Source organism: Pezoporus wallicus, unplaced genomic scaffold (assembly GCF_028554395.1).
Source record: "Pezoporus wallicus isolate ANWC-B61680 ecotype Strahan unplaced genomic scaffold, APGP_CSIRO_Pwel_v1 contig_3952, whole genome shotgun sequence".
Classification (NCBI taxonomy): Eukaryota; Metazoa; Chordata; class Aves; order Psittaciformes; family Psittacidae; genus Pezoporus; species Pezoporus wallicus.
In genome coordinates this window covers 12,599,480-12,627,456 of record NW_026635034.1, presented here as the reverse complement: position 1 = coordinate 12,627,456, position 27,977 = coordinate 12,599,480, and the positions used below count along the sequence as shown (strand labels likewise).

The 27,977-nt window shown below is 39.3% G+C and overlaps 1 protein-coding gene across 6 annotated transcripts in view; it reads left to right on the top strand.

Annotated features, from left to right (window-relative positions):
- OTUD7A (OTU deubiquitinase 7A) overlaps positions 1 to 27,977 on the top strand; it is a 148,761-nt gene that overhangs the window by 109,039 nt on the left and 11,745 nt on the right. For all 6 annotated transcript variants that reach the window (XM_057399120.1, XM_057399111.1, XM_057399095.1 and 3 more), the window contains exons 7-11: positions 10,874 to 11,056; positions 11,805 to 12,023; positions 19,756 to 19,857; positions 21,368 to 21,495; positions 22,577 to 22,689. In XM_057399120.1, coding sequence (XP_057255103.1) covers positions 10,874 to 11,056; positions 11,805 to 12,023; positions 19,756 to 19,857; positions 21,368 to 21,495; positions 22,577 to 22,689 — 745 coding nt within the window. The remainder of the gene's footprint in view (positions 1 to 10,873; positions 11,057 to 11,804; positions 12,024 to 19,755; positions 19,858 to 21,367; positions 21,496 to 22,576; positions 22,690 to 27,977) is intronic.

Sequence of the window (27,977 nt, the reverse complement as noted above, 5' to 3'; positions counted from 1 at the left end):
TCCTCTCATCTGGTTGACGTACTACAGCTAACCTGAGCAGCATCTTATCTCTCTCAGTTCAGGAGGCTCTCGTGTACCCTTCTTGGTATTAGTATGAATTTTACCTTGAGCCCAGTGTCTCTGCCTGCCTGAGCAATAGCTGAGTGAACAGTTTCTGGGCTGAATTCTCCAGGTGATCTGTCTCTGTATCAGAATGTGTCTTCCATCAGAAGCTGCAGTGCTCTTTGTTCTGTTAGTTCCTGCCAGTTTCTTGTGCATAGAACATATCATGCTTGGTTTGGGTTGCGTGTTCTTGTTGGTGCCTTTCTGTACTGTTTTATACTGAAGGGCTTTTTCTTACCCCTGCTTAGCACTCCTCACATTCTCTCTCTGCATGCTGTCCTGGGCCACCCAGACTAATTCCGTCATTCTTTTCAGTTGAAAGAACAACTTTCTACCAGCCCTGTCACACTTCTTGGTTACTACTACAGCTAATTATTAAAATGGGAAGCACAGTTCTTTCAGCTTGGTTACAATCACAAGACTGCAGTGTTCATCGTTGTTTAGGACTTCAGGGAGGACACTTGGTTGATAGCTGTTTACAGCATCATCTCTAATCTTGCAGAGTCTTTCAAGTAAATACCCAGCAGGAATTACCTTTTGAGAGCCTGCACATCTGCACATAAGTTTCCTCAAACTCATGGCATCTCCAAGACATCATAAATCCTGATGTTTTTATGTTAATAATTAAATATCAACCAAAGAACAAAGAGTAGGTCCCTATGCAAATAAAAGGACACCAAATGCTATTTGCTGACTATACCAGATGATAAATAAAATCATGGGTTGGGGAGAATATATGAGCACCACATATGTCAGCAAATTATAGAGTGGAGAGTGACTGTGACAGTTGCTTGGCTTTCAGAGCAGCATTTGACTCTGGGGACGTGGAAATTGGATCTAACATAACACAGTGTGATGGTTCAGGAATCAGTTATGCTTGAAGCAGATCACTTTGTATCAAAAACATCTGCTGCAGAGCTGAGATATTGTCTGTGTGCACTTTCATTCAGGAGGAAGGAAGACCAGAAGTTTATCTCTTCCCCAAAAAAAAGCCACAACAGATTTCTTCAGTCAACCTTCCTGAGAACATGAGCATTCTCATCACTGTAAATCTTACTCCAGCTTTACACATAATTCCTTGAGACAAAGGCTTCATTTTGAATTAGCAGTATCTAAGAGCACAATGTGAACTTCTGTTATATTTTCCTAAGTTGAAAAATACAAGACATTTTCATGTGTTTCATGAGGAACTTAGGAGCTGTAGGAAACTAGATGGTTGAAAGACAATCTGATACTTGTAAAAAAGGACACAGTTTGGGATTTAGCAGGGCACAGTTGATTCTATGTTACTGTAAAGGAATTTTACCATTAAGTAGAAGTATTCTGTGTGTTTTTTTGGGTTATCTTCATCTTTGAAAATGGGAACTCCAGAAAAGCAGAATATTCCGTTGGAGTCCACTTGTATGTTTAAGACTGTAGCAAAACTCCAGATCAGAATGAGGTCATCTGTTCTGCTCAGTCTTCATTGCCTGGGAGATCTGCTTCTGATGCTGTTTATTGCACAGGTCACCGATAGCACTGTTTCAGGTCTCTCTGATACTCATTCTCTTTTGCCATTTTACTTTTCAGTGATTAATTGTTTAGCTCTTGAATGCTGAAAATATATACTCAGCCTTTAATCTCGTGTGAGGAACATATCTATAAATATATCAGTGTCAATAATACTTCTTAATTGCTAGCGAAAATAATTGTGTTCCACATTGATTTTAATAGCCAGCATTTTATTTATTTATTTATTTTTTATGTGTTTGGTGCAGCACAGAAATAATTTATGGTGCAGTTTAATGTGGATGTATGAATGGACTCAAAAAATTAAGTAAGAATGAAAAGTATGTGAAAAATTCCATCATACTTCCCATTTCTCTCTTGATTCCGATTAAAAAGAATAGAAATCAGTGATCTGGAATCTTTTTTTTCCAGTAAAGGCCAAGAGCGTGCCTTTGCCTGGTGCTGCTACCCTTATGAAAACAAAAGCAATCTACAATCTTTTCATGGCTATCTGGTATAAAACTCTAGTACTGGACTTCCATACTTAAGATGCTTACAACTACATAACATTAATTGTAAGTTAATATTCAGAAATTTCAGCTCTGTAGCATTAGCTGTGCCAGTTATGCATTAGTGGATTGTGCACATTTGCTAAACCATTTGTTTCTTTAAAATGTTATTTCCAGCTTCACTTTCATTTTTGGGTGACTTGTCCCAACTCTTCCGTCTGTTCCATTTCATGTCTCTTGAGATATTGTTCAGCATTTCTGTGTTTTTTACCTTGCTTGTGCGCTCCCAAGAACTGAAAGCGTACTTCCGTATGTGGGATTATAGAGAGCAGGCAGTGCATTTTCTGAAACTTCACTGAGTTTATAAATAATTTAAAAAGGAATAATAATTTAAAAATAATCATCAAAACTGAATCAAACTCAATATATTTAACTGAAAACCTGTCCTTGTATAAATGGTTTAATTTATTTCTATAAATGATGTAAATTTCACCCTTACATAAAAGCAATTGCTGTCTATTTCCAGCTTTATATAGCACTTAATTGTGAGGTAGTTCCTCATGACTTCAGAAATCCGGAGACTGGCTTTCCAGTCATGAGATGTGTGCAGTAAAGGAGACTGACCATATGGAACATGACAGATATGCAGTAGGTAGAGACATCTCCTCAAAGAACAGCGTATCCAAATGGAATTCAAAGAGAAGCATGTAATTAATGGAGGGGGGAGAGAAATTGACAGTGCTGTCACATGACTGAGTGTACAAAGCTAACTCCCCAAAATAGTCTCTTATTCTGCCCTCCCTCAGACAGTTCCTTTTTTAGTTCTCTTGTGGAAGCCCTGGCAAAGGCAAGAGGAAGCTGAACTGCTACCAATGTCTTGTTACACAGAGATCAAAATTGTCATTTCCAGCTGTCTGTTCAGCTTTGAGTGACTCTGCATTTTAGCAGAAAATGAGGCATATGTCAACACCATGGCCTTGCTACATCATTTTCCTTTGAGAACGAGGACCAGAATCTTGATTTAAAATCTATGATCTAATTTTAGCCTGGATTTGCATGTAAGGTTTTTGGAAGAAATAAAGCCTGTCTTGAGTTCCTGTTCTTATTTAGTACCTGTTGGAAAGAAGATGTCATGATGCGGAGATTTGCACTGTTATACTTTGTAACATGCATTTAAGCTGATAGATGGCACAGGAGAACATGAATGGAATAAGAGCCCTCTGTGTTATACAGCCTGCCAAATACTGGATTTGTGTTTAGTCATTTGTAAACATCTCTGATTGTACATCCTTACAGGTAGTTTTCACCTTCATAAGGGGAAGGACTACACAAATCAAGCATTCCTGCTGAAAATTCCTGTGCTTGTTTATTTGATTTGTAACTTCTCCGCAGTTACAAATGTAAAATGCTGGTTCTGTTAAATGGGCTGAAGGGGAGATGATGTGCCTCCCACTTAACAGCTAATGTTTTGTGTCTGTGGGACAGCTGCTATGCCAAGGACACCTTTCTGTATGCTGGCATGGAGTATTTGAGTCACAGAGGCATGTTCTCTGCAGTAGACTGGAAGGAGTTGTACTGACTTGGATGATATTGGAAACAAAAGTTCTGTCTGCCAGCAAGACTTTTCCTGTTCTGTGGGCAGGGACACTATGGGGTTTATCTATTTTAATAGGGAGGGTTTTTTTCCTGTGGATGCTTGGTGTTAGTTTTAGTACTAGTGGGATCGTCATTGTCTTCCAATTTGCTAGTAAAAATACAGACAATGCTAATAAAATAGTTAAGAAATAGTGGCAAACCCCTTGAAAGTTACAGTGCTGGTACTTGTTCTTCAGTAGTCTCTCACTTGTTAACAAAAATATTTTCTAAATTGTATTGCATTCAAGTGTGAGTTGCATTAACAATAAAAATGGCATCAAATGTCAAGTAGATGGAAGACATTGTACCCGATTAGAGTGGTTAAAAATTCCAAGAGGTGTGTCCATTTTAGTTTTCCTGCCATCTCACCAAAATACCTTTGTTACTTTCTTACTTCTGCCACACTGAAAAATGATGCTGTCTTCCTTTCAACTTAGTTTCTCGTTCGGTTGCACCATCCTTTTGTGCTTCGATAGACCTCATTTTTATTTACTGAAACACATCATTCTGTAACCTTGTCCAAGTTGCTCGCTCTGTGTGGCATTTTTCCCTTTCCTGTTTTGTGAAAGTTTTCACATGAATTCTTACTGGATATTTTTATTGCTTTTGCTTCTTAGATATTTGTGCCAGCAGTTCTTGCACTGTAAATGCAGGCTGCATCACAAGTGGTTTAATTCTGTCTGACCTTCCCCTTCTGCATCCTTTTTCTTACGTGGTCTTGGTTGTGTTTAGCTTTAGACAGCATTTCCTGCCCCTTGTAAAATTTCCTTCGCTGAACTCCTATGTACATGTTGTTGTGTTGTTGCTGCAAGCTGCCCTTCATTGTGGTCCATTCTATTTAGATCTTTCCTAGTTCCCTATCTGAAATTGCATCCTTTCTAGCATTTTGTCAAGCACAAAATCAAGAATTGCTGGTGACCTTTCAAATGTTCTTTTTACCATACTGGAGTAGGTGGATATTTGAAAGCTTGGCGGGGTGAAGTGCATTATAGTTGCATGCTTGCTATTCCTGCTAATTAATGATAAATGTTCTCTGGTTTTATTACATCTGTTTTAAGACGTGAAAGACAGTCAATTTATTAACTGTTACAACCCCACTAAGCTATGCTGGTTTAGCCAAAACAGTAAAAAGCAAAAACCCAAAGAATACATAGTAGCACATCGTTCAGGTCTTGCTGCCCAGGTATTACCTGCCTGGAAAATGTAGACTCCAGAACCGGTACAGCTGAAGTAGCGTAGGCTGCTTCATAGGGCTATGATTTTTGTTATCAGAGGGTGCAAGCTGTGGTCTGAAAAAGCATGTGCTTAACACTGAGCAAGCAAGGAGTGCTCATGTGCTGCAGAACATTAAGAAGCCACTTTCTCACACAGCATGATCAAGTTCATGGACTAGAGAAAGACTGTGTTAAAAATCAAGATGGTCCCTTATTCACCAGAAAACCAAAGATGAATGCAACTAAGTACTATAGAAACTATTGTGATACCTGGGTGGTGCTAATTGTGCTACCTTTATGATGGTGGAGTGTATTCCTTTTCTAAAAAATTACATTATGTGATAGTCTTGAGGCAAAGGATTTAAAGCAAAAGTCCAAAGTTTCTTGTGCTCTTTTGCTTTCAGATTTCAGCCTTCAAACTGAGCAGCTTATTAAAAGTGAGAGGAGTTAGAAACACATCTGTTGAAAGAAATCGGGGCTTTGTCAGAATGTAACTGAAACTTTTCCAAGAGAGCTTCAATAGAGAGCTCTATCTAGTTGTATTGTTTGGATCCACTGTGGTGGATGATGCAGCATACATGCAGCTTGTGGCTCACAAAAAACCTGGAGAGGGACTTTTTACAAGGGCCTGTAGTGACAGGACAAGGGGGAATGGTTTTAACCTGCCAGAGGGGAGACTGAGATTAGAAATAAGGAAGAAATCCTTCACTATGCGGGTGGTGAGACACTGGCACAGGTTGGCCAGAGAAGCTGTTGCTGCCTCATGCCTGGATGTGTTAAAGGCCTGGTTGGATGGGGCTTGAAGGCTGGAAAAGGCGTCCCTGCCCATGACATGGGCTTGGAACTAGAGGAGGTGTAAGGTCCCTTCCAACCCAAACCAGTCTGGGATTCTGTGAATGCTGCAGAGGTGAGTCCTGTGCTTTGTGTTAGCATCCTTTTTTTTTTTTCCTTAACTCTTTACTAGTCCAGGCCAAAATGAGTAAGTGGCTTCTTAAATTATGTATTGTTTTATCTATGTCTTTGCTTTTTCTTCAGGCTGATAATGCAACCTGTTGTTATTCAAGAAACTAATTTTTAGGACACAAAACTGACACTGTAGTGTTGTTTATTTTTTTGATTTACCTTTCACGTGGATGCCTGCTGTCTGTTGCACTAAACATCAGTTCCAGTTCCCCAGAGTGCATCTTCCAGTCCTTATTCAGCTGCGCTCTTTGTTTTGTTGCTTTTCTTCCACACTGGAAAGACTTGGTTTCAAAGCAGAGATCTCTCAGTCCTGTTGGATTTTACACCTGCTGACTCGCGTAGCACATGTACCTGTTCTGGAAATAACTAAGAGAACTGTTTGTGTTGAGTTGTGAATTAATGTGATTCACTACCTGTGTTTTCTAGCCAGACTTGTGCTGCTCCAGCTTTTTCTGACTGATGTTCTCGGACCAATAGAAACTCAAAGCCTTTCATGTAAACCCGCTGTGTCAGTACTGCTTTGGAGCAGTTTGGTTGCTCCTAGCTGATACAGTGCTACCAGTGATTTGTCTTCTGATGGAATTGTACTGAATGTACTGAAATAACATTTTTGTGCCTGTAAAATACTTTTTAAAGACAATAGTAAATTATACAAACAAGTCAGCAGTTAGTGAGCAGTAGGGTGCATCAGATAATAGGAAAAAAAATAGTGTGAAAAATAGTCTTGTGTTGTTTTTGTCCTTCAGATTGCAACAAAAAGTCATATTTGATTTAATTTAATACGTAAAGTATATGAATTAGATGTTGCTTCTCCTTCAGCCTTGCGATGCAGGGCATGTCAGTGCCTGTGGCAGGTGGAACCTCCGTGGGGTAGGGAAGATTGCTCCTTTCTGTTGAGGGTCTGTGCAGGAGATGACAATTAAAGAAAATAAAGATAAGCAGATTAGGGACTTGTATGAGGAGCAGGGAATGGGAGGTTTCAGAGAAGAACAGGGATCAGACACACAGAAATAATAGAAAGTAGTCTTTTTCCTAGGGCCCAGAGGAGTCAAAAATGAGAGGGCTGTTGAAACTTGTTGGACAAATAGCGAGACAGGAAGAAGAGACCTGCTCTGTGAGGCGTGGGGCAATCTGTTTGATTTGCATGTTACATGAATTCATTTTTGTTGTTTCTATCCCAGTGAACCTCTGGGGTTTTGGTTGGGGTTTTTTCCTTTCTTTCAAAACTTAGTTTGGAAAGTGGTCAGATACAGATCTGGAAACTCAGAAGCTTTTGGTATGCAAAGTTTAAAGGAGAGCTAGGCAGAGCTAGCTCTAGTCATCTCCACAGGCATAAGCCCCACTCATTTCTTCAGTAAATTCAAGCTGAAACCTTCCCACCTGCCATGTCACACTGCCAGAAATCCTGGTTCAGATCATCTGCTCTGGGCATCCCTGAATTTAATCATCTTTCTGATTTGTTCCTAGCTTACCCATTGCTTCTGCAGCCTGTTTCTATGGTCCAGATCACGTCACACTTCTCATTAGAGCTGTTTGCTTTTACTTTATTTTACCCTGCATTACATTTTTGTACTTATTTTTTCTTCACAGTGTCTTTTATAAATGCCTCTGGCTTTCTCCATTTGTCTTTTCCCCTAATTCTCTTTGCTGCCTCCCATTTCCTCTACTTTGCCTGAAGAATTTTCTTCTTTAATCCTCCATAGCTAATGAATTCTGGTTCTTATGAACAATGGGAAAAACAAAAGGTTTGTGATTTATATTTACTGGTAGAAATACAAAACAAAACGAGAGGAAGCCTTGGCAAAGTGGGCAAGCTTATGTGTTTCTAGTACAGAAAAGACATCTGCTGAAAAGACATCTGCTAATCAGTAAAGGTGGCTAATATTCAAAACCAATATCCCATACAGATGGAAAGGTGCTTAATATGTTCTCTGATTTGGTTGGATTTTTTTCTTTCATTCTCATACTTGAAGGTTCCAGCAAATATTGGGAAAGTGAGTGTGATAATCATTTCCGGTGTTGGTTGTCTAAAGGTTAATGCTTTGAAGCTGAACTGGTGTGTTTGCTCAGGAGATGGGGACAACTCCATGGAGATGAGAGATTTGAAAAGAAAGTATTTCTCTGTAAGGTACTTTTACATATAGAAATTTTATGAATAGTTTCAAGTCTGTATGAGAAGTTGTTACGAAGTTGTACTGTGGAGCATAATGTGAGAGTCACAATGCAATTTAGTTCTAAATCTGACAGTGAGGCAAGTTTCTGAAGGCTGACTGTAATTTTGGTGATAGAGCTTTTATATAAGATTATTATATTTGGCCTAAGACTAACCGAAATCCCGCTGTCCTTAGTCTACTGATTTTCTGCTTTTCTATTACATCAAAGCCCATCTCACAGCAGTCACTCACAGAGCACGCATAGTGGTTTTTGTTAGATTTTAGAAGATAAAATAGGAAAATATCTCAAGCAGATGACCAGTAAGGAATGCCCTGACACTAGAGGAAATGCTGTCTAGGTTCCATTAATAGGGGCATGTTACTCAAGGATTTGTACTGAATAAACACAGGCTGCTGCTGGCAGTCTGGTAGCACTGGACTTGCAGCATTGTCAGTACTTGGAGAACACCATTTTGTTTAAACCTACACTTTGAGGAATTATATCTATTGCCATTTTGGTGGTTTTAAAAATGGTTTATTTTACTGCCCTCATGGTTGAGGAGATGATTTCAAAAACATAATGTAAGAGCATCCAAAAAACAGGACTGAAGAAAAACACTCGCCACTCCAAACGCTGCTGTGTGATCACATCAGTCTTGGGAACACACTCATGATTCTCTGATGTTTGGGTTGGGCAACTTGATTCTGATGGAATATGTAGTTAGAGCAGAACCCTGACTGGATTGTAGACATTGAATCTGAAGGAGATTTTTAGGAAAGAAATGCTGTCAGTAACTCGAGTGCTTGTTCTGGGATCTCTTGACAGTTTTCACTGAATTTACATTTGTCCTACAGGCTTTCTAATAGAAGATTACAGCATAACACATAATGGTTCTGTACCACTGACATGGTGGTTTGTATCGTGGATGGCTCAGGGTGTATATAACATTCTTACTCAGTGATATTAATACTCCTTTCACAATGGCGTTTAGTACATCAAATCCAGAGGTAGTGTAGTTCAACCCTGCAGGTAACAGCTCTTTGTGCTGGCTTTTCTCTGCCTTAGTTAGGTTTTTGTTCTTCACAGAGATGACTGTAAGAGTGAAAGACCTTTTAATCTGTATAAAACTGTTTGTACTATTTTTGGCTTATTTTCCTTTGTGTAAGCAAACAAGTTATATTTAACTGCTACTCAGATAATGTAGCTTCTCAAAGTACATAAAGTGACAAGCTTTTATGGTGTAATAAATCTTGAATTAGTCAGAATCAGGTTACTTTTGAATCTGGAAAAGTGTTCATGAAATGCTGTGAAGGTCTCACATAATTAGTGAGATCTTTTTGCTTGCTATTAAATATTTGCAATTTTCCAATTAAAAACAAGTACTTGGAGAGCGCTAGGACACGTGTGCACTTTAACGCAGCAAGATCGTTTTGAATATAATATACAAACATCTCAGTGTTTTTTCATTATTATTGTTTGGGAAGTGGAGAGTACCACTTCACCACGTGGGCTAAGCAGACCTCTCCATCTCTGGATATTAGCCTGCATTCTCTTACCCCTGGTCATAGCAATGTGGTCCTATGGGAGGTGGTGAAGTGGGAGCTTGGAAGCAAATCTTTTAGAGGATTCTGCATTGGCAGGTTCCATGAGCAGCTCACTCAGACATGGAGTCTTCTCCCTGCATGTTTTCTCTGTCCTGTGTTATGGGCTTTCTAGAAGACTTTTAAAATCTCTGAGGGAGAGAGTTCTCTCTGATGTGTAAGATAAAGGCTCCTAAAGTGGTTTGCATTTGCATTCTAGCTGCTCTGCAAAATCAAAAGATAAGGAAGCTTCTTATTCTTCTGTGCCACATCACTAACAGTCGCGTCTTTCCATCATTGCCACTAATCATTATTTACTATGAATACAGCTGTATAGATGTGAATTATTTCTGCCTGTCATTACTTTAGGTTAAATTCTGTGGGATTTAGTGTTGATCTTCCATTGCCAGTTTATGGAGCCATTTGATCAGAATCTGAGCAAGGCATGTCCTTGTATGACAGAACACGTGGGTTTCTGGATGAAGGGACAGTAATGGACACCTTTTACCTGAGTGTTAGCAAGCTTTTGACACTGTTTCCCACAGTATTGCTATATTTGAGTTAGAATGTTACAGTCTGAAGGGTTGGGCAACTAGGTGGGTAAATAACTGTTGTGATGGTCAAGCTCAGAGGGTAGTAGTTAAGGTATAGCTGGTAACAAATGCTGTACCTCCAGGGCTCTATACTTATTTAAAGTCTTTATCAGTGAGGTAACATCAAGTTTGCAGATGCAGGACCAGCTGACATCTTTAAGGGCAGAGCTGCCTTTTAGGGGAACCTAAACAGAGAACTGAGCAACAAGAGCCTTATAAAATTCAACAGGGATGAGCAGTGGAGCTCTGCAATGATACAGGCTGGGGGGCAGCTTGGCAGAAAAAGACTTGGAGATCTTGGTAGTCAGCTGACCCTGCTTTGAGCTTCCCTGAGGTCTTCTCCAATTATGGTATAAAGAAAACTAAACTATGAAATAGAAAAAGGAAGTAAATGGATTCCTGTCTCTGTCCATTTGCTGTGTACTTTCAAGGTGTTTGTCAAATCTGCATTTCTGTTGGGGGACGAGCGGTTGTAAAGTCTTTTATCCAAAGAACCTCTGTTTCCTTGCTGATGATTGAATGAAGATTGATTTCTCTATTTAGGTTTATATTTTAAGCGCATACAAAGATAGTTTCCAGGTTATCAATGCGGTCACATACAGATGTGAGCAGAATGTCCTTTTGCTATTTGGCAGGCAAAAACTGGGACTTGACAGCGGCACTGAATGACTATGAGCAGCTCCGGCAGGTACACACGGCCAACCTGCCACAGGCGTTCAACGAGGGCAGATACCACAAGCAGCAGGAGCCAGAGCAGCCTCCCCAGGTGACAAAGGCAGAGCGGCCCTGCCTGCAAAGGCAGGATGACATTGCTCAAGGTAAGAACAGTTCTCCAGGACTTCTATGGGCAAGCAGCTTTCTAGCTTGTCTGCTTGCGAGTTGTGCTTGTCTGCAGGGAGCTGGAAGTCATTTGCCAGCAGCCTATGAATGGTGTCACTGTGATGGCGCTCACAAAGCTGCTGCTAGAGCCTGCATTTCACATGTTTGACTTGACATGAGCTTTGCATCAGTTCTGCAAGTTATTTTTTAATGTGTGATGAAAGTACAAAAATACTTTGTCCCCAAGCAATCCTGTGGTACATATAAAAGGAATTAATTAGGGGCTGTCATACAGCACTGCTGTATGTGGTTTTCTGTGCTTATTGAGACCAAAAAAAAAAAGGTTAAAAAAGAAATTAAATTCATTTTTCAGTCTTTGCATTCCTTCAGTGTGTGATTAGGGTGAATCTATGAATAGCATTCAGCTGTAAAATTCTGTTCTTTCTTGGTTCCACACAAGAAAGGACAGCTTCCGTCGTCTGCCAAACAGAAACTGAAACCTTAAGAAAAATGAGTCATTACCTTTAGCAGTTAATTTCTAGTACAGGATGGTGACCATTACCATTTGCTCTAGCAGGTTTTATTTCGAATCTCCATCTCAGACTGCTGAAATGCATTATTTTTAATATACTCATTTATCAAGGAGGTGTAGTTCACACCCAGACAAGCAGGCATTCGCCAGCCTTGGTGTTGACTGGTCTTTTATGTAGTTTTACAGGTCAGAATATCTCTTTGCTTTCTCTACAGAAAAGCGTCTTTCCAGAGGTATTTCTCATGCCAGCTCAGCCATAGTCTCCCTTGCTCGATCCCATGTAGCAAATGAGTGCAGCAACGAACAGTTTCCTTTGGAGATGCCCATCTACACATTCCAACTGCCAGACCTTAGTGTGTACAGTGAAGACTTCAGAAGCTTCATTGAGCGTGACTTAATTGAGCAGGCAACAATGGTTGCTTTGGAGCAAGCAGGTGGGTAAATACTTCAGGTGTCAGCAGCTGGGCAATCTGACATTTTGGTTGACATTTCTAATCATGCTTCATTTCTGGAGCTTGCACATTCTGCATGGGAAATAAATGCCAGAGAGTAAAAGCAAATACTGTGCTCTTTGCACAGTGACACATACCCTGATCCTCTGTTTCTTTAGAACCGTATTAGAGAGAACTGTCACATTTACTTAATGAAGCAAAGAAATTGAGAGAGGAAGGAAGACTGATGGAGAAGTCCCGCACTAGAGAAGGGCATGAGTCTGGATGGTTGGGAGGGGTTGATAATTCCAGTTCTCCTGAGGAACTTCCATTGCAATGACTAACAAAGAAACTTCTTCAGGTTCTGTTGCAGCTTGAGAAAACAGGTTTAAGACATGCGTGTTATGTATTAATTATTATTTTTGTAATAAGAAACTAAATAATTTAAAAGTAATACTTGATTATTGCCATGGGGAAAAAGTGAAGACATTTGAAATTAATTTTAATTCAGATTTATTAGTTTGAGGTTTTAAGTCAGTTTTGAAGGATATGGAGAAATGTATTTAAAATTAATATCTGTGCCTTATGAAACAGCAAGTGTATTTGTGAATTGTGAAATCAACACATCTATATAGTGGAATGCCCAACTCTGAAGATACAAAGGAGTTACAAAATCACACTTCATGGCTGCCTGTGGGATATCAAACAGCCAGTTGCCTTTTCCTGTTGATTGCTCTACTGGCTCGTGTAAAGCTGTGTGCTCATCTGAGAGCTCATCCTTGAAAATAGCTGTGTAATCATGCTCTGTGTGTTCAGACTGGTGCTTGTTCTTGATCCAGGGCACTGCCTCATAGGGTTTAGGCAGGACCTCTGCTAATCTGGGGTCACACTGACTACTTACCATGTACTGTCATGTACTCATTTTTTGACTTTGGTATTTGAAAAGCAAGACAGATATAATAGCATTAAATAGTAAATATTTGAGGGGAAAATAACAACACAAAACCAACCACAAAACGCAAACAGTATCCTGAAGGCCTCTTCTGGAAAAAGGAGAAAACTCATACTTACATACTTGAAGATGAAGTATTTATACTCCATCTATCAAGAAAATAGATCTAGTTTCTCTAGGAACCAGCTAACACAAAAAGGACAGGGAGAAACCAGGATGGCTCTTCCTCTGGCAGCTCTGCCAAACACTCCCAGTTCCCATGGGCTATCAGAAAATACCTTGTTACAGTACCATTGGTGATCTACCCACTTCTGTGGAAGTACAGCCTTTACAGTCAGTTAATGCACGAGTGCAAACTAGAGAATCATGGTGGTTTTCTGACCTTAAGATCAGGGAGTATTTGAATTAGAGCTGACATCTTCTAATTCGTACACATCTGGCTGGCTTTGAACTTGAATTAGGGCTGCAGAAACTACTTAATTTGCTGCCTCTCAGCATTCCTCCCTCAAATCCCTCTGAAAATTGGAATACATCAGGTAGTCTTTTCTTCACATTACTTCAATTAGGGCAATTAATTAGACTCAGTCTGGAGAAGTCCCTTCCTCCCCAGAGCCTCTTGCAGCCTGGGAAGGAGTGTGTTTGACCATCTGAAGTGCTCAGGGGTTTTATTGTTGTAGCCTGCATAGGCCTAGTTTACTCACGTGAGCATCTCATCGAAATAAACTGGAACTTCCTGGAAAAGAGTTCTTCAGTTGAAGTAAGTTGAACAGATCAAATAGTGAATGTTTAAGGAAATAATGTAAGACTTGGTGTAAACTGACCTTTTGACTCTATTTTAGGTACAAAGAAGCTCCATTCCTTTAATTTCCTGACTTTTTTAGACATATTGTTATGTGAAATAAAGAGAGTGAATTAATAGGAAAGTCACTTAGCAATAGACATTTTATTGTCTCCTACTAACAGGGCCCAGTTTGACTACGGCATAAAAAAATGAACAGATGTGGTGCATTCCAAGCAAAGGGCCTAAAACCTATCTCAAAACAAACCAAACCAAACCCTATGAAGGACAGTAGCTGCTTTAGCTGAGGTTCTTGATATCATTAAAGGAAAAGAGAGAGGTGTGTGCTTCAGTTTATGGGCCTAAACTGCAAGAGAAAGGGGAAAAAAACTCAGCTGATTAGGCAAAAGGAGGAGGAACTTTATTAGGAACATAGAGCAGTTTGCTACCCCCAAAGTGTGGCCATTATTAACAGAATGCCATGTGTGTTGTCTGAAGGGGCTGTATGAGCTGGATGTCTATAAATGCCTGTAAGGTTTTTATATTCCCTTTTTATATGCTTAGGCAATTTCTACCATTACATCTCTACATGAAAGAATGTTCGGGTCACATCTCATCTGTAGAGAAACTCAGGGCAGATTTCCTGATTTACTCAGAAATGCTGTGTGAGATGATAAAGGCCCAGACAGGGAAGGTAGAATTTACTGCTGCTCTAGTGTGTACTTCACCCTGTGTGACTGCTTTCTATGTCTCTTAGAGGATGGAATTCACCACATTCATAAAGATGTTTGGGGCTTTCGTGTATCTTAAAACTCAGGTGTTCATTATTGCCTGAACTGGAGTGGAATCAGCGTGGAAGTAATGTGCAGACTGATCTGTGAGCACTTTCGCAGTCATCAGTGTGGTGCTTCAGTGGAGAATGGCTCAGATACTGATCATATCAAATGAAGTCATGTGTGAAAGAGATTTTATTATTCTAAGTATTTTGCTGCATTTTCATTATATGCACGTTGACTTTTAGGCTGACAAAGGGATAATACAAAAACTTCTGTTGTACTGATGAGCTCAAAAAAACCCAGCAGAAGAATTGTCGGTCTAGCACAGTGTTTGTAATGAAAAGAAGTTTCTATTGCAGTGCTGGAATGCAGTTCAATACAGAAATTAAAAGGAAGCTGTATGAACCTTCAAGAATATTGCTTTCCTTCACTCTTCTTTCTGTGCTCACGTTTGTGTTTTCTATGAAGCATTTTATACAGATACAGGCAAAATAAAAATTAATACATTATTAAGCCTGGGTTTCACATCCCCAACACCAAATCCACCAGAATTCCGGAAATGTGTGATTTTAAACTGTGGAAAACTAAGATGCGCTAAAGAAAAACTGATGCCTTTTCAGGCTGTAAAAACATTTTCTTATTCCAGGATTTTTAACAGGTTTTCACATAGCATATGCAGGGTACTGGGGTAGCAACTGTTGTAATTACAAAAGAACTGTATTAATTTCCTGATATCTAAGCTCTGAAATGCACATTTGTGTAATTCAGTTTTAATATGAATGACAAATACTGTATCTCAGGGTAGGATGAAATGCAATAATGCCATAGAAAACCGTCTGCCTCAGGTTAGGAAAGAAAACTGGTAAATACTGGATCTGCTGTGACCTGCAGCTCACTGAATTCAGTGTCAGTCGTCTGCAGCCAGTAAGGCCTAGTCATATATTTCTGTGCCATCTTATTTTATGATCTTTGATTTGCTTCTGTGACAGAGTCTGCGTTGCTTATGCATCAGGCTAAAAGAGAAGCATTTACTTGATTGCTCAGCTTCACTTATTTCTATGTGCACAGCTCAACATTACATTTCAAGGACACCAGGAAATATGAATAGCTTTGCAGATGCTACTGCAAAGCTGATTCCATCATCTAGAATAAAAGAGAGAGCTTCTACAAGAAAGTGCTTTCTTTCAAATACAGAAAATGTATTGGTAAATTCTTTATTTCTTCCCTTATTTAAAAAGTCATGGAAAGATTATTATAAACAAATCTGTTCTTGTAATTTTCTTCATGTCAGTACTTGCAAGTCCATGTTTAGTGTATGGAAGGATTAAAACTAAAAGTAAACAAATCCTCTCAGCTACAGTCATGCCAAAAACACATGAGAGAAGAGGTAGCTCTGCTGAAATCTGGATTTGAGATTCCTGCCCCTATTGCTGATTGTCTGACTATTTCAAGTGGGCTGAGTACTCCTCGGCTGCCTTCACCATCTGGTCCTCTGTGCACCCAGAGTAGCTATTGCTGTTGGATTCCAGGGGGGAAGGGGGAGTTACTGAATGTTCTGGGTGAATCACTGCTTTGCAGAAGATGTGGGGTGTCCAGAATTAGGCTTACTTTGGAAGCTGAAAATGTTATTTGGTGACTTGCTCATCTTGGGGGGTGGATGAGCGTGGATATCTGGTAATACAGTGTGCTGGGGAAATGAAAGGAAGGCAGGTTTTAGCTTAGTTTCCTAAGGAAGCTGAGCTTGTGTCAGCAAGCTGTCTCTTAAGATTGTACCACTGATTATTTTTTCAATTTACCTCTGCCAGTGTCAAACCTATTTGTGAGCAAGCATTTACAGATTTCATGGAAATAAGCAGTCATCTCATTTGTAGTATTTCCGTAGAAGAAAAACTTGCAATGTGAATATTGTCAATTAAATGCTACAGACTTCACATGGGAAACTGCCTGTTTGCCTTGGAGGCCATGGTGTGCAATCTGGCTTTGCAGTGAAAATTCAGCCACACTCATGGGGAGCTTGAGGGGGGGGCTTAACCTTTGTAGCATCTCCTTTTCCCCTGTCAAAAGAGAGTTATATTAAGTTGCTGCTTGCTTAAGTGTAACCTTTTAGTGGTTAATTCTACCAGAAGAAATCATATTAGAAGCTGAAACCAGAGAAAAGAAAATATAGACAGGAGAAAATTAAGAGGGAGCAAAGGATGTATGCAGAGTTTCCACAAAGATGCTACATTCTTTAGCATCACATAACCGCCTGTTTGTTTTGAATTTGGTTGATTTGTCTGTGTACCACCAACCTTGTGCATGCTTGGGCAATGAATATTTCATAGTGGTCCTTAGTAAACACAGTGGGCATGATGCTAAAAGCTTTCTTACCTTCACTAGTACCAGTGCAGGAGGCATCGGGTGCTGATATCTGAAGCCAAACTTGGCTCTTGTTAATATTTGAATGCATTCTCTGTTCTCTGTAGCCTTCTTTTTGAGCCATTCAGGTCAAATAACCATCTAGAACCCTCCCTGGAAATTTACTCCTATAAATCTTGCATCAAGAAACAATACACTTGCGGCTTGTAATACAATATGGAAGCTTATGAAAATACAAACCTTTCTAGTGTCTATTAATTATACTTGAACATTAACTCTCTGAGATTCAGCTTACCTTCCCTGCATGGAATACCAGATACATACCTGTTTCTGTATCAGAATGATTTGACTCTTGTTGGGCCCTGCAAATGAGGGAGGAGGGGGAGCCAGTACTCACTTTGTATTATGTGAAGTCTGATGCACACTATGCAGTGCACAACTAGGATAGTATCAGAATACAGCAATAGTTGACAGTCTTTAGCCATGGAGGATACTAGATTCTGTTAACATTACTTTTGAGTTTTCACCTCAAATATTCAGTATCATGCAGAGAAAGAGAAATATTGTGTGTGCTTGTGTCTGCCTCTGATTGTATGTTGTTCAGTCATAGACCTGGATAGGACTTTCAATCTTGATCTAAAATTAAGATCAAATTTTAATGTACTGGATTGTGGCTTTGTTAATTCTCAGAGGGTTGTTTTTTTTGCTGTAAAAACAACAGATTGATTTCTTAATTTTTTTTTTTTTTTTTTTTAAGATTGAATAGATTTGTAAGCAAGTAAGAATCAAGATCAAGCAGGAGTCCAGCAAAGAGTGAGAAATGGGTCTAGTTTGGCCATAAATATCATCTTAGCAGAGCAGACAGAAATCACCCTGAGGAAGAACTGTTTCTGGTTTTCATTCAAGCTCCACTTCCCTGTTGTTTCCCTGAAGGGATCAACTATAACCTCGAGATCTGAAAAATGAAAATGCACTGTATTTTTTTGTCATAATCCAATGCATTTCTGCTAACTTTTTAGTCAGCCGTAAGCTTTGTGATGTTAACCAAGCCCACAAACATATTTTTGCATAAACTGTTTGAAAGCAGATCACTTTTATAGAAAACTCCTGTTATTCTAAAGGTTCCTAAACAGCAGACTTTGACATTTTTTACCAATAACTGCTGGTTCATCAGCAAAGCGATACCACTCATCATTCCCTTAAGCCCTAAGGTCTTTCTGCTTTAGGTCTTGTAACTGTGCTTTAAGCAGCACCTTGGTATAGCTTATTACTAAATCTGATACCACCAAAGCATTCTGCAAAAAGCAGGTGGCAAGTTGTTATTTCACAGCCCACAGACACAGGAGTTGCTAAAAATGTTAACTTGTTATTTTGGATTTATCTTTCCCAAAGGCTATCCAATAGTGCTTTAAATGAAGCTTCTTTAATGCATATTTAATTTAGAACTCATTAAGCCTAGTATGAGATGTTGGGCATTTACAAGCTGGCTGCTAAAATCATATGAGGATTACCAAATGTGCTTAGTTATTATCTGCTGTGCATCTTTACAGCACAGTAACCTCTCGACCCGTATTCACCGATGGAATGTAATTACGTATTTCTCTGTACCCAGAACAAGGAGTTGGGGTCACACGTTAAAGTATCACTATACTGGTTTTTGGCACAATATATATTACCTCTCATTGCAAGTAAACCAGTATAACTTTGTAATGGAAACTTATTAATGGAGAAGTTTTTTTTTCCATGCATGAACCTGTTTCTGTTTTGGGGATTTAACCTCTAATACAAGACTGCATGCACTATTTCAGCTTGCAAGTAAAGGAATTGGGGGTAGAGAAGTCTGTAGAAAAGGGCAAAAAAAGAATGGAGTCATCACAAGCTGCCTGTTGCATTATTCATTCAATTATTCAACTGTGCATTACCCAGAGACTGTCCATTACCCAGAGATGTCTTGGGAAATACACAAACTCTACTCCTTATTGTTAATCATCTGCTTGTCCTTATCCCCCAAGAAGATATACAATTAGTCACATCAGATTAGAAATGTTACATGACCCATTAATCAAGACTTAGCGCTTCAGTAAGTGCCACATGGCAACCTGCATGACAGGAATTCTGTATTTCCAGTGCTGGCTTTGGCACTGATATTCTTCATGGCTTCATTTGCTTCATCTAGGTACAAGTATCTGTTCTCTTGTCAGCCCATCCCTGGTTCATGATCTGTAAAACGTGCCTCACATATCAGTGATAGATAAGTGATTCTGTAAGTGTTCTCAGAGAGAAAAGCCACATGCTATCCTACACCAGAGCTATGCCTTTGGTCTCATTTAAATTCCCTGGTAGCATAGCTGTTGATTTTAGTAGGTCTAATAATGATTTACACTATGGTAAATGAGAAGAGAATCAGCTGTTGAAACAATCCACCTGATTGTAACAATAGTACTTTACTTAATGGTAACATTCATTATCTTGATTAACACATACATATGTTGTCTCTTGAGACTTTATTGCTGTAACATAAACTGTCATCTGTCTTCAGGAGGCCAATGTCAGTTATGTTTGGGAACTGATACCAAGACTCATAATGGTATTTAGGTAATGAACTCCTTGGAAATCCACCCCTGAATGCAGCAGATGAGAATGGAAGATGCCAATTAATGAAAGGGGGTCTCGGTTTATTCCAAATTAATATAGTTTATCTGTTCTTCTTTCCCACTTTTCAGTTTTCATTTCTGATGTTACATTTAAGTTTACTTGGCAGAAAGGATGTTCATGATTCACCTCCAGCATCAGCATTGTTGTATGACTGTACACAGTACACATCCTGTTCTAGTATCCGCTCCACCAGTTTAATAGAGGCTCTCTTTTCAGGACGATTGAATTGGTGGTCCACGGTGTGTACAAGCTGCAAACGTCTTCTTCCCTTAGCTACAACCGGTGATGGAAACTGCCTCTTGCATGCTGCATCTTTAGGTAAGGGTGAATCTGTACATGAAACCTTCTGACAAAAATATTTATGACTTTTCTCTATCTCCAGAAAAAGCTCAGAAACACTTGAGATGCAAAGATTTTCATTAAAAGCCTGGTTCTGGAGCAGTATAGTCTTCAAATTTCATTTAATTGTTGTTTGCTTTAGGCATGCTTGAGAGAGAAAGGTAAAAAAGTTTTATCAGGTTGTAAAAGAGTGTAATTGGAACAGTACCAAAACCCATGTATCATAAACACCAGTGATATGCCTTGTCCTTACAGAGCCCAACCTAATAGCTCTGGAGCAGGCAAATTCCCAGTGCTTCTGCAGGATTGTCCTTGTTGGCAAGGAATTGCATTTGTTCTCTGGCTTGTGTTAAACAGTTCTCTTGCCGTCTTCAACCATGCAATATCTAGCTGTTACCTCTGTTGGTTCCTTGTAGAGCTGAAGCATATGGGAAGCAGAGTTTGGGGTGAGTTAGAATAATTTCCAATGAATTAATCATAAATACAAGATCTTTGAAGCTATTCTTCAAATCAAACAGAAACCTGTGAAGCTGAAAGTCTTTGATACGCCTTCTCCATCCTAACCTGCTATGAGGAAACTTACTGGTTTTGTTGCAGTTGCTAAAATCTTCCAGCAACAGGACTCCAAAAGGTGGCTTTCTAAAAAACACTGGGATTTTTAGTATTTTGAAGAGACTCTTCATTTTGAAAGAAGTAATAAGAAAAGAGCTTTTGCTGTTTCCAAGGATCCTTCTGTCTTTGTCCACTTCATTTTGAATTAGGGGGAATGGTGTATTATCTACAGCAAATGCTTGGAGTATTTTGTTGTTCAAAGCCTTAAATGTGTTTAATACCAACAGCTGGCCGTAAGGGAACTGAACTGTGGCTGGCTGCAAGTTCATGTCTTGTGGAGAGCTCTGCTCACTTTTGTTAGAGGGTACTCTTTGTAACCACTTGAAGATGTTTCCTTATTTTAAAATGAGCTTAAAGCCTCTGGCTGGTTGTATTTTTAGATTGTCAATCATTTTGAATGCTTGTTTCTTTATTTGGATGTTGAAGCCAAAGGAAATGCACCATCATGCTGTTACACGAGTTAGAGGCCTTTGGGTGTTGGCATCATCTGCAAGTCACAGAAGTGCCTGCAGTTGTCATTAGCATTCTTGTGTCTGCAAGATCTGTTGGCAACTACAGCTAAAGCCAACCTGTGCACTGAATATTCCATTGCTTGCAGCAAAGTTGAAGCTGTCTGCAAGCAGACACTGAAACAACTCCAATCCTTAGTCATTCCTCAATCAACGTTTAAACTTTGATAGCATTCTCTCTTGTTACTCATTAGCTTATCCATATTGACTGTTTAGGAAGCCATAAAAACAGTGAGTGAATTATTTGCCAAGGAAAATCTTAAATAATGTATAAGCTATGCTTCTTTTGCTAATAGAGCAGTATTAATTGTATTAGTACTTAATATTTCTATTTCTTGAAAGCTGAATGTCATCTTGTGCTTCCTTAGGGATGTGGGGATTTCATGACCGGGACCTTGTTCTACGTAAAGCACTCTATACGATGATGAGAAGTGGAGCTGAAAGGGAAGCACTGAAAAGAAGATGGAGATGGCAACAGACACAGCAGAATAAGGAGGTCTGTATGGTCTGGAGACAATCTTGTTAATATCATTTAGGGCCAAAAACATTCCTCTGAAGTTTGGTGTGAGTTTTAATTGCTATTAAATTTCTTGTGCTTCCATTTTGCATGAGGAAAGAGATACTTGTATTTGGACTTTTTGTATCTGAATGCAAAGGTATCTGTAGCTCTGTGAACATAAATATGTACAGTTCTATGTCTACAGAGGTCTAAGATGAGTTTGGAACCTGTAGACAATTTTGGGCTACAAAACTAAATGTATAATACAGCTATCACAAACATTACAAAATGAATGGATGAAATCTACAAAAGCAAGAAAATCCCATTTAGGAAAAATTCCCCAGAATGGAGAATTAGGATTCTTAGAGCTGTGACCAAATATTGAGGGGATGTTTCTTAACTTAAATCATCTGTAGATTTGGTTTGTCAACTGAAAGCTGTACTTCAGCACATATTATTTTCTGAAGATGTCTATGCCTACACAGTGGCTAGAAAAGCCAGTTCCAGGGGTAACCCTGAAAGCAGTCAAGTGAATATGCTTAAAGATTTGTGACTCCTTTGTAACCAGCAGTCAGTGAGAATACAGCTGAGCTGTGACTGACTTGGCTGCTTCAGGCTACCTGGAAACACAGGGGCACAGAAGTGTTACATACCCTTGCTGCTCTTGAATAGAGGAAGAAAGCATCAAGCATTACTTGCCTGGCAAGGAGGGCATTCATAGTAGTTCAGGATACTGGGGAAGAAAGCAAACCTCCAGACATGGGCACTGAAGCACACTAACCATGCTTGCAAAGAATTCTCATGGGTATAAATAACTGGATCTGCAGTAGTGGAGTGCTGTGCTGGCAGCAGCAGACCCACATCTAGAAATGAAATCCAGTGTGCAGTCAGTGGGTTAGAACTTTTTCAGAAGTTAATAGTCTTTCACCTGAATAGAAATGTTAAACCGTTAATGGTCCAAGATACTGAACTGCATCATGTGTGAAGCTCAAAATAAGTTAGTCATAAATATTACTGCATAACTCTGCTTACATTTTGTACCAGCGTAATGGTAAAGGTATTTCATTCTCTCCCATAGTCAGGTTTAGTGTATACAGAAGAAGAATGGGAACGAGAGTGGAATGAGCTGCTTAAACTGGCATCGAGTGAGCCTCGTACACATTTCAGTAAAAATGGAGGCACTGGTGGTGGGTAAGTTTAGAGTATGACAAAATCCTTTAGTTTTGTTCCCAATAGGAAGGCAATACAGCACAAATGAAGGAAGATGTTTCTAGGACCGTCAAACTGTCTTTTCAGATTTTTTTTTTCGTGGTAGAATATAACAATCTAACATCCCATTATAATACCTAGTGTTTTGATTAAGTTTCCTTGTACAGCTACCACACTAACTTGAGGTTACTTTGCAGCCAAGAGTCTGGATTTTGTTAATCCTGATTTGTGGGTCTCTGGAACCAGAATGTCGGCAGTAGCATTTCAAGGAGATGAAGCGCCCTGTTCCACTGCAGATACAAAGCTCTTTGAGGAAGGTTTAGCAGGAAGACAGCCACTGCTCAGATGTTTTCACTGAAATATGTGATGACAGAGTAACATCACCTCTTCTAACAACATTCTGGAAGAAAGTAGTTTGTGCCCGGATACCACATTTTCTGTGCATTAGCACGGCTTTAAAGCCGCCTTCTCATATTCATACATATTTAGCTTTATAATTCAAAGAGAAAATATTCTGAGAGATGTTTTTCGAGGGCAAGTCACCAAGTAACTCCTCACGTTTTCTGCTTTTAAAATGCTGCTAATCCCAAGGGCATAGAAGGGCAAAAAAGTAATATTTTTGGTATTAAGGCTAAAGATGAAATATTTGGATGCAGTGCCTTTTTAAACAGGAAGTGGAATATTGTATTATATTTTGTAGTCTCTTGAAGCCCTTCTGAAAAATCAGTGTGCTACTTTAGTGTTTGAACAGTTACAAAGAAGTTCACCTAAAAATTACAGTAATTAATATTGCACTGAAAGGAACAGTTGCCCTTTTTTTGACTATTCAAGCTTTTCAAGCTTTAACTGTAACAAATCCAGTTCTCTCAAATGCAAGAATTATTTAAGGATTGTGGGGAGGTTTATATCTGATTAATCTGATTCACTGTCCTCCTGGTAAAAGTCAGTGTTGCTGGAAGGCTCTGTGTAGGGTATGTCTGTATTTCTAAGAAACCACATCAGATGCTTTTCTTACCTAATTTCACATCTGTTGATCTAGGTTGATTCCATGGGAGTGTGGCTGAAGGCAGGAACTTTGATTACGCTCTGTAAAGTTGGCAGTGTTTGCCACTTAGTACCCAGTACTAACAGGCAAACAACTAACAGAGCAGCAAGGAAAGAGTGTGTTTTCTTGAAGACCACCTTAGTATGTGTGCTTTGTATCATACTCAATAGCATTTTAGTGAATTAGCTTATTATAAACAGTACCAGATAATCTGATGGTCACAGGAAAAATGCAGTAGTGTTTGATGCCAACATGTGTTTAGTTTAGATGTATAGGTGGTGTTGGAAAAACTGGATAGAAATATATTTGTGGGGGAGGGAGGGTGGAAGTTTGGGATGAAATAGTACCTACAACATTGAAATACCCCAGTCCACACACAGAATCTGCTTTAAACATCTGGTATGTTAAACCATCCCTCACTTACAGTGCAGTTGATTCCAAAGTTTAGATTATTGACCAGCTTTAAGAAGGCAGAAACTTTAGGTTTTGTGTCCAGTGTTTATCACTGAAAATATTCAGTGGTGGTTTGTTCAGTGCATACTTTTCTCTAGCTACTGTTTTCCCTTGGAGAAAATGGCATGTGGTGGTAATTGACAAAATAAGGCATATGGCACAATGAAAATGATAACATCTTTAGAAAACATTCTCTGGGCTTTGAAAAGAATATTATACTTTCCTGTTAACCCTGTCAGGGATGGGTACATCTACTCATGCAGGAGGACATCATTTAGAAAATTCTCAGCCATAATGTGTCTCATTTTCTTTGACTTTGAGGCAAAAGAAACCCCCAACAGATTGGTTTCATTTTACTCTCTAGTTGGTTTCCTGTGTTTGTTGATACTTTCCTGTTGGTATGCTCTCGTCTTCTAATGCAGTTCAATTCACATTTCTATTCACCACTAGTATTTTCTGGCCTTATTCTGTTTCCTTCTATACGTTTCACGTACTGTGTAGTTTCGGTATCTGCCAACCAGAGATATCCTCAAATGGTACATTTGCCAGTAAATGAGCAGACACTTAACAGGGAGTAGTATCACTATTTCATAAAGAACCGATTTAATTTGGTTTTAAATGTTCTCATCAGGGTTTGCATTTATCTTTTTGCCAGTCAAAATAAAGTAAGGGTAAACAGACAATAGTTAATGTTTCTTTTAAAATAGTGACACAGGAATCAGGCAAGAAAGCTAGCATATTAAAAGTGTAAATATGTATTTCTCTTTACAGTCATTTCAAAGACAGAAAGAATGTGACAGAGTGAATTATTTTTCTGAGTTTAATGTACCCATGAGATAGAAAAGGAATATCAAAATCCTGGTTTTAAGATGGGGTATATTACGTTCTCTAGTTAGGCACCATATTAAGAAAGCTTGCCATTTAGTCTTTGAATTGTAGACAAAGCGTTCTCCTTTGGTGTCAGAATTAGCTACAATATCAGAAGTTGTATCAGCTTCTGAAGAATTCAGTGACAAGGCTATGTCTGGGATTCTGCTGCCTCATTTACCTGCAAGTTCCTCTCAGTTATTTTTGAGTGAACTACACGCAAAGGAGATCAGCAGTTGTTGCTACGTCTCTAAAGATTCCTTCTTTGAGAGCGCTCTTGCTCTGAGGCATGGAAGCTGGGGAAAAAGGGAACACAGAAAAACCTGGTTCTTCAGTTCTTGTTTTCAACATATAAAATCCTTCAAGCGCTAAAGTAGAGCTAGCTCAGTAACCATGAAGCAGATTCTTGTCTTGAAACAGATTTGTACATCTTGTACATGTAAATGTAAAAAATTTCAGATCAATGCGCTTGTTTCGTTTATCTCCATTTCCAAGCAAACCCAGGAGTGTCGGACTGGGGGAACTGCTCTGGAAAAAGGAAAATGTCTTGTACCCTCTGGTTTTGTTAAGCACCTAACTGCTTCAATCCTGCTGAAGAGACAATTCCAATCCAGTCCTTCATTTTGCAGACTGTTGTCAGAGATTTCAAAGCCTGTTCTAGTGTGACATCGAATATCACAGTTATTCACTTCCTGAAAACCTAGCAGAGCTGAAAGCTACATGTCATGGTGTGAGCTAATACAGATTTTGAAAGTGGATGGTATACTTATTTAGTCTTATCTGTCACCTTTTAGCTAGCTGCCTCATATGCCCTTGGCACTATCCTATTCATAAAGTCAGGTGATTGTACATGGGGAAGAATGGAGGGAATATTGCTGTAATCTTCCTGTATATCATTAGAGATTTATTTAAGGCAGAAACCCAGAACATTTAAACAGGAGGTGCCTCTCAAATGCATGTAATCTCTGAGCTTTGGGACTCTGTTAGGTATTCAGAGTATTTCAACATACAGTCCTTCATACAAAACCACTGTGGCCATCAGAGACCCTCATCTTGTAGAGAATTTAGTTTAGCTCATTGAACAAAAACATTGCTTTAAAACTGTTCTTATTTGATCTGGTTGTCTGTTGTAGGAGTGCTGTCCCGTTGTAACTGTATATGCAGCAATTACAGGGTGCCTAAAGAAAAAGGTTCATTATAACAGTACATCATCTGCTTATCAGCTGAAGTTTCTGCTAGCCAGTAAGTCTGTTCATCTTGCCTCTTTTCAGTTGATGTAAATCAAACTAAGCCAAACACAGCCTGGAAATAATCCAATTGCTGTGGAGATTCAGATTTGTGAGTTCAGGCAGCCCTTCAGATCTGAAAACAGTGGATACCCCACAGCTTCCAGAAGAGAGAAAATTCAAGGCAAAGGATGTCATGTTAAAATCACTAATACCTACATGATTGTTTTTTTCCTTATTTAACAAGTCTTGAATTCAGGATTCTTCCTAGTTGAGACAGATGGTTGCATCTCACATGCCACAGAATATGTTTTACACAAAAACTTGTATTCCCACACAATTAAATACAAAATAACAATAACATGTGGAAAGCTGATTTAGGTTTTCTTTTATTACATGCCTTCAAAACTCTGTCCTATATGTCATTTCTGCCTGAGAAACAAAAATTGGAACTTGAAGCTTCTCATCTCCTTCAGTCAATGCAATATATCATTTATTCCCCACCCAAAGAAAAGAAGGACAGTCTCCCACTACAGAGCGCCTGGCTGTAGGTGGCCCTGCTGGAACAGGGATGTTGCCAGTATGACCTGCAGAGCTCCCTGTGTGTCCGTGAAAATCAGCAATGGAAAACAGATGTGTAACAGGAGAGAATGATTTTTAAATGAGCAAATACGATCATAAATAGTGATTTAAGTGACTTGGTGATGTGATACTGAAGAGTGAAGAAAGCCCAGTGGAAATTTGGACTTCATGTGCAGTCAGGCTTGACATCAGCTGGCCAAAGGGATAAAGGGACTTCTGATACAGCTGCATCTAGAACATGCCTTTCACTTCTAGAAACATCATTAACTGGGAGATGAAGAATAATTTGAGGAGTTGAAGAAAACTTTAGGATTGCTAGTCTGGAAATACTAATGTGGTAGAAGGATACAGGGAAGGAGAGGTGTCTCATGGCTTGACCCAAGAATTCATGTCCTGCATCAGCCTACTGTTAATGATCCATCCTGCTGTGCTCCCAAGTTGAGGTGAAAGATTTTAATATAAAGTCCCAGGGAAAGGCTGGATGCCATCAGACCTGTGAGGATGTTACTGTGTTGGTCCCACATGCTCTAGAGCAGTGCCCACACAGTTCTTTTCAGTTAACTATTCACATGTAATGAAAATTAATGACAGTGAATTATGGAAGTTCTCTGCACACCTAACACTAGGAGGACAATCACTGCCTTCATTTAAGTGTCTGGGTTATGCTGCCCACCTTCATTTGTCATGTCTCAGAAGCTGTGTCCTCTGTGTATCATCTTTCAAAGTGGCACTCAGCTGTGAATTCTCATCTTTGATGTGCTCTGCTTCCCACAACCCTGCCGTTTTTCAGTCTCCCTCCATCTAGGGTGTTTATTTCTGTCTTTGAGGCAGAGGCAAAGCTTTAAAATGTGGTAGTGACATTAATGACGTTAAACTAGAAAAATAGGGAAGGAGATAACAAACCAAAAAAATCTATAAAATGCTTGTGAAGCCATACAAGGGCCTGGAAGTGTTCAGCCAGAAAAGTGAGGAATTGACCAGGTTTGTTCTTGCAGTCTGGAGAAACGAATGTTCTGTTTTGTAAAGGACAGGCTTTATAGGTTAGCTTTTAACGGTGCCGGGCATTTCTGTTTCCTGGAAGTTTGCAGGGCTGATCC